The following is a 13,961-nucleotide window of genomic DNA, read 5'->3' as shown; positions in this document are numbered from 1 at the left end:
GGTATTTGTCTTTCTCTTTCTGTCATGAAGAACCTAGGGGTAAAACGGGAATAAAGACACAGACCTACTTGAGAATGGACTTGAGGATATGGGGAGGGGGAAGGGTAAGCTGTGACAAAGCGAAAGAGAGGCATGGACATATATACACTACCAAACGTAAGGTAGATAGATAGTGGGAAGCAGCCGCAGAGCACAGGGAGATCAGCTCGGTGCTTTGTGACCGCCTGGAGGGGTGGGATGGGGAGGGTGGGAGGGAGGGAGATGCATGAGGGAAGGGATGTGGGAACAGATGTATATGTATGACTGATTCACTTTGTTATAAAGCAGAAACTAATAAAAAAAAATACACCTTTAGTACTTGGACTGTTGATCTGTCTTTTTTTGTTGCTGTTTTTAAGAAAAAAAATTTAGCAATAATTTCTATAGAATGAGAGATAAAAAGACAACTATCTTAACCAGTCATTAGTAGACAAAATGCTATTCAGGGCGGCTCTAATGCTTTTGGCTCAAGAAAACATGGCAGAGTCTTGCCTACTGGCTTCTGGGGCCATAGGGAGCGTGGATGGGAGGTGGGCGGGGGCCATCCTGGGGAGGGACCCCCAGGGCTGAGTCTGTGTCCTTCTATCAGCAAGCATTTCCTACAGAGCAGCCATCCACAGGTGTTGGTACATTTCTCCTGTGGGCAGAGCAGACTCAAACTTAGGTTCTACTTCCCTGAGAAACAGAACGGCACTTGGGCGCCTTCATGCCGTCCTTAGTGGTCAGCACTGAAACACAGGTTTCTCAGTCTTCACGCAAGAAAGAGTCCACATCAAACTGGACATGGCATTTCAGTAAATGTAAACACATTTTAGTGAGTTTTCACATTATCGTCAGGGTCTACAGAAGACCCTGAATACCATTCTTCCTTTTGGAAAAAGCTCATCTGCCAATTAAATGTTTTCCTCAGGTGTGGGACTGAAGCCCCAGTTTCCACATTCCTCAAAAGAAAAAGTAGGGCTTCAGTCAGCTGTTCTCTTTCTTTACAGTGAAGCAGCGTCTCTGGTCTTGGCGCTCTCACTCTTGGATGGCGGAGTGGCGGATGGGCCTGTGGAAATCCTCGGGGCTGCTGACGTGCTCGGGTAAGTCGTAGCCTCTCAGGAAATGTCCACTGTTTTGCTGAGCAAAATAATACAGCTGCCTGGCTAGCAGAGGTTCGACCTTTAGTGAAAGATTGAAAAAAGATGTTACTGAGCTCTTTTTTCTAACATCCTGCAATAACCCTCCATATCTAAGTATACAGTCAAGTCTAAAGTCATCAAAACACGTCATACTGGGAGCCTTCTGGAGAACTGATTTTTTGTGAGTCCTTACATACACCAACCTATAAATAAAATATACTTAATTCTGGGTTTCAGTTGAAGGGAAAGGTAAAGATGGTACTTGTAAACCAACTGCCGCTTGAAATTTACGTTAAACTAGGACTGAATGAAGCAAATCGGATAAAACGACCAAGTTAAAGGTAAATTTAAGGTAATCGGGTAATTTAGGCCAATGGATTTATTTTTCCACATCTCCAGTTTGACAGGGATGAGGGGCTCAGTGATTTACAATTCGTGGATGACCTGGTAATCTGTATATTTCTAAACCAAAGATAAAAGAAAGTGCTTTGTGACCGCCTGGAGGGGTGGGATAGGGAGGGTGGGAGGGAGACGCAAGAGGGAGGGGATATGGGGATATATGTGTACGTATAGCTGATTCACTTTGTTATACAGCAGAAACTAAGACACCATTGTAAAGCAATTATACTCCAATAAAGATGTTTAAAAAAATAAAATAAAATCTGACTTGAATTCTGTTATTATTTGATGTAACTTTTTACCTGTTGCTGCTCATTACCTGGGCCCATTAATAACCCTTGCAGGTATGTAGCAATACAGAGTCTTCAAATTTCATATTCAAAAATCTTAAGTATTCAAAATTCTGTTTTCTGTGGCAAATTAATGCTACATGTTATCTATCTAACCCCTTTTCTTTCCTTTTCTGTGAAAGATGTTTACTTTGCACAGGTGAATGCATCTTAAGCTCTGCTGGAGAACATGACTGTGGCCTGAGCTACTTGAAGTCTTTGAGAGATTTCACGCCTCCAAATAGCACATGGCCTTTGGTTTCCAAAAATTAAATAGTTTCTAAAAATCCAGAGATAAAAGAGGATTTGGGGGGGACATTTGGAGGGGGCCTATAAAATACTCAAGTCAGTGGACAGCTTCCCACTTGGGAAAAGCTTCCCCTTCAAGTGAAGATCAGGTGGATGGCATTTTAAAAGCAATATTAAACGTGAAGAATTTTAAAGGGCAACTTTGAGCACCATCCTTTTAAAACCCTATAAAATGGGAATATGACAATTTCCTTGAAAAATAAAAAAGATGGGACGGGTGCCGCCCAGGGCTGGAGGTCACCCCTAGCGGTGATGAGCAGATGTCCAGGGCTGGGAGGCACATGGTCCTTGGGCTGCACCCCTGCACCACTCACTGGACACCTTCCCTCCCTCCATCCCCTCTGCCCAGGTCCCTGGACACTTACTTCTCATCTGAACTTCTCTAAATGGGGCCCTGCCCCTGACGAAGGTCAGGGAAACTCAAACACCCGAAGGTGACCGGACACTCACGTGAGCAGTAATGAGCTTCCGTTGCCTCTGGGGATCTGGAAACTCTTCCCCGAAGCACAGCGTCACCTGGAACCTTGGCAGAGGCCGGCCGTGGTGAGCAAAGGCTTGGAGCTCTGCAGAGACCGCGAGAGAAACCGCTCAGAAAGCCGAGCGCTTGACGCAGGCTGGGGAGGGAGCCCACGCTGACGTGGGGGCAGAGCGGGGGGGAGGGTGGGAGCAGACCCAGGAGTGCGCACGCGTGTTCACGCGGCTCTCTCCCGAGGCCCCGCCTCCACTTCCAGGGGGCCACGCCCTAAGAGGGGCAACCTTGCTCTGCAGCCTTGGACCCAGAGGAGGCGAAGGCAGCAGGAAGGGGTGAAGGAGGAAGAAAAGGAAATGGAGCCAAAAGAATCACTCACACAAGGAGAAATGCGCTGTTAAAATCAGACTTTTTTGACTTGATCCAGGATGACTTAAAAACCTCATCTCAGAGCTGCTGAGCCCTCAAACCCTTGGTCCGCGTGACTTGGGCGCCGCAGAATCTGGGAGACTGAGCCCGTCGGGGGCGGCCGTGGGTTTGAGGTGGGAGGGCGCGCTGGATGAAGCGCTGGGCCCACCTTTGTGGATGCGTGTCCCGAAGGCGCCTGCGTTCACCCTGACGGGACACTGTCCCCGCCCACCCTCAGGCCTCCGGCTGTCCTGCTTGTCCTCTAGGGTCAAACGTCAGGTCCCCAGCAGAAGCGCGCTCACGCAGGCGCTCGCCCGTCTGCAGGGCTGCGCTGCTGCGTCATCAGACGTGAGCCGCTGCACGGCAGGGCTGTCCCCAGCAGGCTGCGGGGCCTGAAGTGGTGGATGTCAAAGATTTCCACTGTTCTCTTCAACCGAAGAGAAGTTTCTAGCTCACTCACTGGACCATTTGACTTCCTGCTTTTTTTTCTTCCAGAATTCAAATCAAACCTAACCGACTTCGGCAGAACGTGTGCAAAGCTTCCACAGTGCGGGTGGGAGGTGACACCCACGCCTGCCGCGTTGGCACAGTTCTCTGAAAAAGTCGGCCGAGATGCCTGGTAGCTCAAGAATGTTCGCGGGAATCCGCGGCCGCGGGGCTGGTCTGCAGCTGCAGCTTCTTAGTTCACAGTTTCCTCCTTGAAGCTCAGTAAACACTTCAAGATAAGAGGCTACGCTGGGCACGGAGCACAGCCCTGGGTCACAGAGGAAGCAGCCAAACCAAAGCAGCTCTTGGTCGCAGGCAAACATGAGTGAGCGCACCGCCCCAGGAGGCCGCCTGCCGGCGTCCCGCGTGCCAGAGAAGCAGGCCCCTTCCCCGGATGGAGCCCCCGGCCCAGCATGTCTTCTGCTTCCAAGACCCACGGCCTTGGAGGAGATCCAAAGCCAGGGCTCTTTCAGACCCCCGAGGTGCGGCCCTCGGCCCCTCCTCGGAGCCCCCCTCGGTCCACACGCTGGGCCCCAGGATGGACAGAACAGTCCGCTCGGAGGCAGCTCACGGCTTGGGTCGGGAGGGGCTGCCTGGAGACCAGAGCCTCAGCTCTCCCTCTTCCTCCCGTTTTGCCTCTGGGGGAGGGAGAGTCATCCAGGGACATGTTTGTTTGGGGCAGCAAAAGAGAATTTGGAGGAGCCTAAGCAAATGTGGGCCACTTGAGCCCCAAAGGCTGAGCGAGTGTCTTTGGTGGTGGAGCACACAGCCGCTTTGTGCTTTACGCAAACTGAATCGCGAAGCAGCTTCAGGGAAAGGAGGGGCCCGTGACAGCCCAAAGACACAGGGTGTTTCTGAGGACGCGCCTGTACGAGAAGAGTTAAGAATGAGGTCGAGGAAGCACGGGCAGTAGCCAGCAGGGAGAACCGCTTCTCCGTCCAGAAGCAGCACTGTGAATGGGGACAGCTAAGTGGAAACTCTGGACCACCTTCCACCAGAAGGCGGCCGAAGGCCTCACAAAAGCCGGCCCAGGGCTGACTGAATTGTCATGCAATCAAAACTAGGAAAACAAAACCTACTGGTTCTGGAAAATGTGATTTGAAACCTAGAAACAATCAAAACCGTCTCATAATTTCCCCTCCGCAAAATCAGTTCAACACAGTCGCCCCGTGGTCCCAGCTGCTGGAAAGCATCTGCTCAGGGCTGATACATCTCAGAACCACGGACACTCACAGTATACGTATAACCTTACGATTTTTCTAGGAACCTTAAAAGAGCTGAAACATCAACAGATATGCTTGCTGAGAACACTGGCTGGTAAAATATGAACCTTATTAGTTGGTGAGTATTGGATGAATCCCAGCATTTCAAGACCTCAGGCTGAACCACAGCGGCCGACAATCTCCTCTCTCCACAACCCTCTGCTGATGGGGTGGCAGGCGGACCAACAGGAGACCTACTCTGGGATCGGGCCCCGCGGGCTCAAGGGCTCACAGGAGGAAGACCTGCTGGGAGTGGCCTGCGCCCGTGGCGGGCGTGCCGTCGCCAGCTCCAGCCTCCCCAAGCCTCATAGGTAGGGCCCGTTCCGGCAGACACGCGCCACCTCACCTGATAGGAACTGCTGCGTGTCAAAGAGCTTGCAGGCCTGGTCTCTCTCCAGCTTGTTGGGCCGGTCGCTGCACAGTGCCAGGGGCCCGTCCCAGTAGACCCTGCTCTGGCACAGCCTCTTGGCGTAAAGCCCGTCGGGGGCCATCCAGAGGACCACGCCCCTTTCCAGGTGGCTCAGCAGCTTCTCGATGTTCTTCCTCTGGCCGTTGTCCTCCGGGTAGGGAAAGAGGACCTGGTCCAGGCTGCTGGCATCATAGGTGTGGGCGTGGGAGAGCCGGCAGCCTTCGGGGCTGGACGTGGTCAGCTCTTTCACCAGGACTTCCCGGTAGTACAGGCAAATGTGGAGCCGGCAGTCTGCAAATACAGACCCATCGGGGTCAGTGCTAAGGAGTCAAGGTGCTGGTGCCCACTGGGATGCCAAATGACCGCCCAGAGCAAGGTGTCCTTGGTGGGATGCTCGTAAGAAGGGGCCTGGGGGACAGACGTTGCGAGGCCTTACGTCCCTCCTGGAGACTCACCCCATGGTGGAGAAGTTCTGTACGAGCCTGTGTAATGTCCTCTAGCTCAGCATTTTCCAAATGTGTGGGACATGGATTTGGGGGGGGGGGGTGCTGGTGCTGACAGCACTTAGGTCTGATACAGTGAGCCATGTGCCACCGAACAGAAGTTCATTGTAAGCACGGCAATCAGTTTTGATTTTGGAAGAAGTAAACCCTAAGTTTAAATAATTTCTACTAGCAAAAAGAGTACAATGGTGTTTCAGAAAAAAAAGCAAATATGTCCACATATCCAAAACTACCCTAAAATATCAATATGATACCAGTTACATTAAAAAAATTATACACATCCAAGTACGCATTGAAGTTTTGGGAAGCATAAGCCTTGACAGTGGTGATCTCTGGGTGGTGGGACTATGACGTTTCTATTTCCCATTTTTTGCTTTTCTGATTTTTAAGTTATTTTTCCACTGTGTACGTACCACTTGTATAATAAAATTACCTCGTGAGGGAAACGTCCCAAGCGTAAAGTCCGCTGAGACCCACTTCGCTTTGTGTTTGAGTCTGAGGCTGGCTCCAGAACTGTGCTTCTCAAACACTAAACAAGATGAACTCATTTTTGAAACTGCCGATTTTAGAACCCTCTTTAAAATGCGACCCATGGGCTGAAAGGACCAAGCCGGGTTTGCCAAGGGCCACTGCCCTGATGTGCCAAAGGGCTTCCTGAGAAGCAGCAGCTCCCACGGTGACCGCGGGGTTCAAACCCGAGCGGGTGGCAGCCCTCCGATAAGCGGGCCAGGCTGGTAATTAGTCTGTACTGCGCACACCCAGAGAAACCCACAAAAGCCTCTCATCCCTCAAGGGCAGGTTCTGAGACTCAAACAACCCACATCACTGCCTCAAGCCTCCTGTGTGTCTCCTGCCGCTGTGAACCCCGAGGAGTGGGTGTCGGCCACTCGAGGTTTCATTTCACTGAACGTCATCAGAAATCACGAGGTCACGGGGATATAAATAGCTGTTTATTTCCTACTCTTCAGGCACCCACACAAGTCTTACGTGCTCAAGAAAAGGGTTTGAAAGTTCCTAAAAAAAACCCAGGGCTTTCTGCTCAGAAACCTCTCCTCCCTCCACCGTCCAGGAGCACCTAAGAGGAAAGGCAGCAAGCTTCCTTCAGAATCTCAGAACCGAAAGGAACCCAATAGTGGGCCGGCTCCCCTGGGTGCAAGGAAAGGCCCCCAGCTCTCCTCTCCTGAAACCTTGAGAATTCAGCTTAGGTTTTCTGTCGCTGATTTTCAAAGAGGCCAGGGGGCAAGGTGAGAATTCTGAAGCTTAAGCTATCCATTTTCAATATATGCAAATCTCATTTTAAAACAATCAAAACATTATCTAAAAAGTAAATATACATACACTACACGTGCTCAGTAAACCTCGAGGTATCTACCTTAAAACAGGCGAGACCGCTGAGGTATGGGGATTCCTTTAGAGAACAGACTCTAAAAGCCAGATCTGACCTGTATTTGTTTGCAAGACGTATCATGCCCAGAGGAAGAGCGAGATCTCCTCCGAGACACCAAGCGTGACGAGGACAGGGAACCCAGAGCTCGTGTCCCGGGAAACCGATGGGGCCAAGCCTGCAAGGATGACGAGCGCTCCAAAAACGAGCAGCCCCTGCGCTGTTGCAAGAAGCTGCACTGTGTCATGGGGGTGCTGGCTGAAGGCAGGCCCTCGGTAAACGGAACTGGAGGGTCTGCACATTCCTGGACGGTCAGACGCCAGTGCAGAGCTTAGAGTGACTCAGTTCAGCCCAGCCCGCAGAAGTGGATCAGGGTCGGAAGCGGGCCTCGCGGTGCTAACGTCACTAACCTCATTCTCCCAGCTGGGAGTCAGAGGTGTCCACCCGCTCCAGGCCCCAGCTGTGCTCACCAACCCCATGAATCCACCCAAAGGTGAGGGGACCCTCACAGATGCCGCCTCCGGGGAGCCCCACTCACCTGAGAGTGCCAAGGCTTCGGCAGACCTTATGCTTGGCTCTATGGGGATCCCGGGGGCCTGGGACTCGGGCGGGGCACAAGCATAAAAGGTTCCTGTCACCTGGCAACCTGCATTTACAAATAAAAATCAGATGCGGTCTGAACAGAGTCCCTCGGAGGCAGATGGAGAGGCGGTGGCTCCCTGAGGGGGGCCCGCCGGCCCCTGGGGTGCACTAGCCCGGTAGGGGAGGGCCTGGGCCCTCGAGAGGCCAGGAGGCTGAGGTCCAGTCGGGAAAACCAAGGCTGAAGGAGGGAGGAGCCTTTTCACAGCCGGAGGGAAGTTGGAGTCGCCCTCCGTCATCTTCTCCCTCCCTCCCTTCTTTCCTTCCTTTTTTTGTTAGTTAACACCTCCCACCCTCACATCATTACCTGTGTGTGTGTGCGTGCGCGTGCGTGCGCGCTGAGAACATTTCAGACCTACTTTCCTAGCAACTTTCGATACAGCAGAGCACTGCTAACTGCTCACCAGGCTGAAGCCCCAGAACTTATCCATCTCCTCAGTTGAAGTTTGTGCCCTTTGACCAACATTCCTCCGTCCCTGATACGCAGGGTAACTGAGGCTCAGAGAGACAGTGTGATTCACCCCTGTTCACACAGCAAGTTCGCAGCAGAGCTGTGAGCCCAGGTCTCTCTACGTGAGACCTGAGGCCCAAGAGCCGGGTCAAAACCCTGCACGTGGCTTTGTCCCCATTCCCTGTGTCGCTGCTTCTGGAATCAGGAGGGGCTGCGCCATGTCCCTTGCCAGCACAGCTGCCGCGTGCTGTGTTAAATGCCAGCAGAGTACGCGGTAGAACCTCGTTGAGCTGGCGCGTCATTTAATGTCACATGCTTCAAGATATGTCCACCAGTCTATCCTCTCACAGCTCTAGGCGTTGCCTCTTCACCAGGGTCACTAGTTCAGCAGAGCTCATGCCCTGGACCCGGGTCTGAATTCCAGAAACCCGTCCAACATCAGCTGATTCCCCCACTACAGTACGGAAAACAAACCTTCACTGCAAATCACTCTTGAGAAGCTAATAAAACCAAATTCCCAGCTTTTCTGTAAACATGCCACTCAATACAGATCTTAAATAATGGCATACGTCTTCAATCCCACAAGCCAAGGGTGACCCGGACCTGGCTGGAAAAAGGAGAAAATACTCCTAGAACATACGAAACCATCTGCATGTTGACCGGTCTCAGGATTTCTATTTAAATAACAGCTCAAAAGTCCTGAAAGCTTGTGCTTTGCTGCACGAACGTACTGTGTGAAATTTTCTCTGCACCTAGCAAATGAGTGCTTTCGCTGAGAGATCTCAGCCTGGTGTCTGGGGAAGGCCTCTGGGGGACCACATCTAATCTAGTCCAGCACCAACACCAACCGGGCACCCTTTTGTGGAGACCGTTTATGTTTTCTTCACAGTATTTATTCATCCCCTTCTTACTATCAACTCTAGTCCCAGTAACAACTGCCGTGGGCACACCACTGCTTGAGAGAAACCCTCCAGCGCAACCATCTCCTGGTGTCCCTGTGGAGGGGTGCCTGCGCTCAGCTGCAGGACGCTGACTTCACAGAAGTGTAGACAGAGACAGTCAGCATTAAGGGACAGTCTAGTCTTCTCTGGGAAGACTGACAAAACCGACCACTTTTTGCCCAAGATTAAAAAATAAACTTTAAGATTATTCAGGAAGGAAGAAACATGTTAACTTATGAAGTAGCTAATTTAAAACATATAGCCAACCAGTCTGAAATCGGACATCCCCGTCCTATGTGGCCGGGCTCCGGAGCTGGGAGATCTGGAGTTGAACCCAGCCCTCACTCTCACCGAGTAGCTTCGGGCACGTTGCTTACATTCTGTGAGCGAATCCCTATACAAACAGGGCAGTTTCCAGGAGCCTGGCGAGATCCCTGCAACGCCTAAAGAAGGTTCCATGAGGCAGCCCCGAGCCTGGGTCCTGGCACACAGCAGACCAGGTGGCAGTGAACCTCGGTGTCCTCCTCTGGGGGCCTTTTCCCTCCTTCACTGCACGCGGGGCCTTTCCTAGCGGCTCGGAGGAGGTGAGAGCCGTGGGACGGCGCGGAGGACACACCAGGCGGGGCCAGGCCCTCTGGCCACAGGAGCTGCCCCAGCGCCCTCCTTACCGTTTTCACAGGCTGGGCCTTGCCAGTGGTGGCTGCGAGGCCCGAAGGTCACAGGACACTGATATGGGGTCTCCGGGTGGGGCTGATCAGGGACGAACTCTCTCCAGCCTCGGTCGTGGGGCGGCATCATGTAGGTGTGAGCCTGCTGGAGGGGCCAGAGGGGAGCTGAGGGGAGAGCGACCAGCCCGGGGATGGCCTCGGGGAGCCCCCAGACTCCTTGGGAGCTCCCTTATCTTCCGAAGAGGCTTGGTGGAAACCCGCCATGAAGAACCAAAAGGCACAATGGAGACAGTGTTGTAAAGTGATGATCTATGTGAGGCTTCATCATATGGGTAAACCTGGCACCAAAGTACCGCAGGGAAATGTGCCTTCCTTTACCAGCAAAGTGAATAAAACAGAGCTGTGATTCACATCAGAAGCGTCTGCAGGGATCAGCTGCCCTGTGGTTTCACATGATAAAGCCCTGCTCCCAAAATCTTGGACTCTAAGGTCGGTTTCCCAGATTTCAGAGTCTAACCGATAGGCAGACACACCCACCCTCCCCTCCCTAACTTCAAACCAGCAACACCAGGTGGGAACTGAGACGTTCATCCAATGACCCGGGATTTGGTTTGGCAGATTGACAAACAGCAAAAACGGAGTTCTGCTGCTTTGCTTGCAGGGCTTTCCCGGTGTGTGGGATCTGGCTCAGGGGCCTCACGCAGACCCGGCCTCCCCTCCTCAAAGCCCTGCCCCTCCCATACCTGGGCTGGGAGTGAGCAGTAGGGAGCCGGCATGCTGTACGGGTGGGTCATGGGCACCTGTGGCTCCTCCAGGGTCAGCTGCTTCGCTCCTGAGTGTTTGGGCCAAAGGGAGACGCACAGTGTTGAAAAAGGGAACTGGAAGGGCTTAGAAAAATACCTGAGCGTTTAATTCCTAGAATGCATAACACAGTCCTGACAAGTAAGGCGTTTTTCTACAGTTTCCTTGGGCAATTATTTATCCAGGCCATTAAACTGGTTCCTACAAGGTCCAATGTATGGCGCACAGGAGAGAAACAGATGAAGCCCGTGCGTGATGGGCCTTGTGGCCTCGAGGGCTCCCCAGCCAGATGTGCAGCTAGTGAGGTCACCTAGCGGTTTGTCTAAATTGCAGATTCCTGGGCTCTACTCTGACACACAGGTCAGAATCTTGGCAAGTGGGAATCTGAATTTTAATAAGCACCCCAGTTGACCATGGCACACTCTAAATGTTGACACTTCTATTACTATGAATGGTAACAATATATGGATCATGAACGCTTCCCTTCTACAAAACGGCTAATCACGAGAGACTGACGGATGAGTAAAGCTTCAGCTTTTCCATTTGCGGCTTGGAAGTTTGGCCCGTATCGTAGTAGAACTGCTGGAAAGCACACACACATGCATGCACACAGGTAGAGACTTGGAGTGTGAGAAATTATTCTGCACTAAAACCACGAGAATTTCAGTTTACGACCCAGAGAACTTGGGCAAATCGCCTGCTGGGCGTGAATGGGAGGCTGAGGCAGGCAGGCTATAAAATGCAGCAGAGAAAGGGACCCTCACAGTGAAAGTGCAGCATTGAAGTGCCTGGTGGCCCAACCCAGGGAGCCCACCTTTCTTGGCCCCCTCAGGCACGATCCTGTACACCTTGTAGGGCTCAGAGATGTCCAGCTGGCTGCGCTCCACCAGTTCCTCGAAGTCGTTGCTCTTGTTCAGAGCGCATCGCAGACGTGTCTTCCAGGTAGGAGGGTCCGGCTTGTCGATGCCTTCCCGAAACTTTCCTTTAAACAGCGCCCAAGCCTGGTGGGAAAGAAGAGGGAAAAAAGTTAAAACACAGGTCTTTCAAAAATGAATCTGGGAATTGTATTTGTAAAGGAAAGAATGGTGTCAGGGCCTTCAGGTTCACACCGTTGCCCAAAACATGGGACAGAAAGACAGCGGGTGTTTGTAAAAGGCGGGTGAGACTGGAGGGCCCCTGGAAGGGCTCCACCCACGGGGTCTGGCGCGTTGGCTTGGAAGCAGGGACAGAGCTGTGGGGTGAGGGCCCACCCACAGAGCACCTCTGGACGTCAGAGGATCTGAGGTATTCTGCAAGCCAGTTCCCTGAGGAAGTCCCCTTCGCCTGCTCTGCCCACTGGTGGTAGGGCTGGGCCCTAATGCGCAGGTCGCTGGGTAAACTACGAACGGTCAGGACAGGGACGCACACACAGAGGGCAAGAGAGAAACCCCCAGACGGACCCTGAGAGGGACAGAGGGGAGAAAGAGGAAGAGAGAGAAACACAAAAGGGATGGGGATGGGAGAGAGACCTGCAGAGAACTTTCCAGAGAGACTTGGAAAGACGGAGTCAGACAGAGACAGGGAGACATTGGGAGACACACAGATGGAAGGACCAGAGAGGAGAGAGAGCTAGGAGAGTGCAGGCCGGAGACGGAGAGTGAGAAGAGGAAAACATGTTCTGGGAGAGATGGGAGAGAACAGACGCAGAGGAGCACAGCCCGGACAGCGCGGGGCACAGCCCAGCACAGCAGCCGGCGTTCACAGAAGGGGAGCCTGAGACGCAGACGCGTGTGGATCAAGGGAGGCGAAGAGGGATCCAGAGGTTCACAGAGAGGCTCCGGCGGAAACAGCGGGGCGGCCTTGGACCGCCCGCCCCTCTCCCTGGTGGGCGACCCTCGGGGACGGTGCGCCCCACGCGCTCTGACCTGGGACCCGGCCCTCCCTCTGCGAAGTCACTAGAGAAGCTGAGCCCTCTCCTTATCCCAGGGCTTGGGACGCTGGCCAGCCGGCGCTCCGGGGCGCCCGCGCTTCCCTCCGCGCTGAGAACCGCCGGCCTGCCGGCTGCGCACGGGGCCCACCGAGCCCGGGTCAGGTCGGGCCGCGCGGGCCGCTGCCCCCACCCCCCCCGAGCCGCGCCCCAGGCACCTTGAAGAGCGCGGCGTCCTCCTCGCGGTTGTAGTCCTGCTTGCCCGCGTGCTTCCAGGGGATGCGGAAGATGCTCTTCTCCTCGTTCTCCCACACCAGCCCGGGGTACTTGCCGCTGTCGATCTGGTCGATCAGCCACTGGCGGAGCTTCCCGTTGCCGCAGCTCACGGAGCTCATGCCGAACTCGCCGCCTCGGCTGCTGCCCTCCAGGTTCATGTCCAGCGCGCCGGCACAGCTCCCTCGCGCGCCCAAGATCCGCTCCTGCGCCCGCTCTGCGCTGCGGGGGAAAGGAGGGCCGCCCTCCGGCAATGACCACGAGGCCCCGGAGTCTCCGAGGCGGCGGCGAGGCGCGCGCTACCGAGTCGGGGGCGCCTAAGGTCCCAAGAGAAGGCACCTCTCAGCCTGCCCGGCTGGCGCCCGGGGCGCGCGCCGTCCTGCCGCCTCCCCGGAGGCCGTCCTCCCACCCCACCTTCCGGACTCTCCATTCTTGTCGCGCCCCGGAGCCCGCGCGCTGCCCAGACTCGCGGCTCCGGCCTTCGCGCTCCCGCCGCCACCGCGCGTGACACTCTGCGCACTCGTAGCTGCCGATCCCCTGCCCGGGCCCGATCCGAGGCCAGTCCATTTCCCGCGCCACTGTCAGTTTCCACTCGTGCCCTCTCCCAAGTTCCCACTCCCTTGGTGGCCCGGCGTGTCTCGCACGCGGGATCCCCTTCGGGCCGGCGTTCCAGGCGCGCGGCGCCCGCAGCTCCCCCCGCGGCCTTCTCCAAGACCCGCACTCTTTGCCCCGGCAGCTGGCGACCATCAGGTGGGCCCCGCGAGCCCCAAGAGGCAGAGAGCGAGCCAGCCTTAGCGAGCCGCGCAGCCTCGCAGCGGGGGATCCCCGCGCGCCGAGCTTCAGCTGGAGCCGGAGGCCGGCCGGGGAGAGCGGAGGCGGGGAAGGTGCCATCGCGGAGCGCGGGGCCCGGAGCGGCCGAAATTCGGAGCGCCTCTCTTCCACCACCAGCCGGGAAGCCGAGAGCCGGAGGCCGAGGTGAGTTTGAGCCCCTCAAGGAGGAGCAGAAGAAGCGTGGGGGGGGGGGGGGAACCGTCCCCTGCGGTTAAGCCTGCCGCCCGCTGTGGGTCCCTTCGACGGCCCCACCTCGCCCACGCCTGGGCCCCGACGAGCTCGTTATCCGACCCGGTCCAGAGCGTGGCCTCCCCGGGCCCGGGCTGGGCCGAC

General features: G+C 54.9%; 1 protein-coding gene across 2 annotated transcripts; it reads right to left on the bottom strand.

Annotated features, from left to right (window-relative positions):
• Positions 1–354: 354 nt before the first annotated feature.
• Positions 355–12,958, bottom strand: IRF4 (interferon regulatory factor 4). Of its 2 annotated transcripts, none has more exons than XM_060110379.1 (8): positions 12,743–12,958; positions 11,433–11,619; positions 10,561–10,649; positions 9,818–9,962; positions 7,657–7,764; positions 5,169–5,522; positions 2,648–2,760; positions 355–1,200 (listed from the first exon to the last, which is right to left on the bottom strand). In XM_060110379.1, the coding sequence occupies exons 1-8, from the start codon at positions 12,956–12,958 to the stop codon at positions 1,057–1,059; spliced, it is 1,356 nt and encodes a 451-aa protein (XP_059966362.1). In that variant the 3' UTR covers positions 355–1,056. The 2 variants fall into 2 exon arrangements, with proteins under 2 accessions (XP_059966362.1, XP_059966363.1); XM_060110380.1 differs by having other exon boundaries at positions 9,818–9,959.
• Positions 12,959–13,961: the final 1,003 nt, after the last annotated feature.

The sequence above is a fragment of the Mesoplodon densirostris genome, chromosome 10 (genome assembly GCF_025265405.1).
Source record: "Mesoplodon densirostris isolate mMesDen1 chromosome 10, mMesDen1 primary haplotype, whole genome shotgun sequence".
Lineage (NCBI taxonomy): Eukaryota > Metazoa > Chordata > Mammalia > Artiodactyla > Ziphiidae > Mesoplodon > Mesoplodon densirostris.
This window is presented reverse-complemented; position numbering and strand designations above follow the sequence as displayed.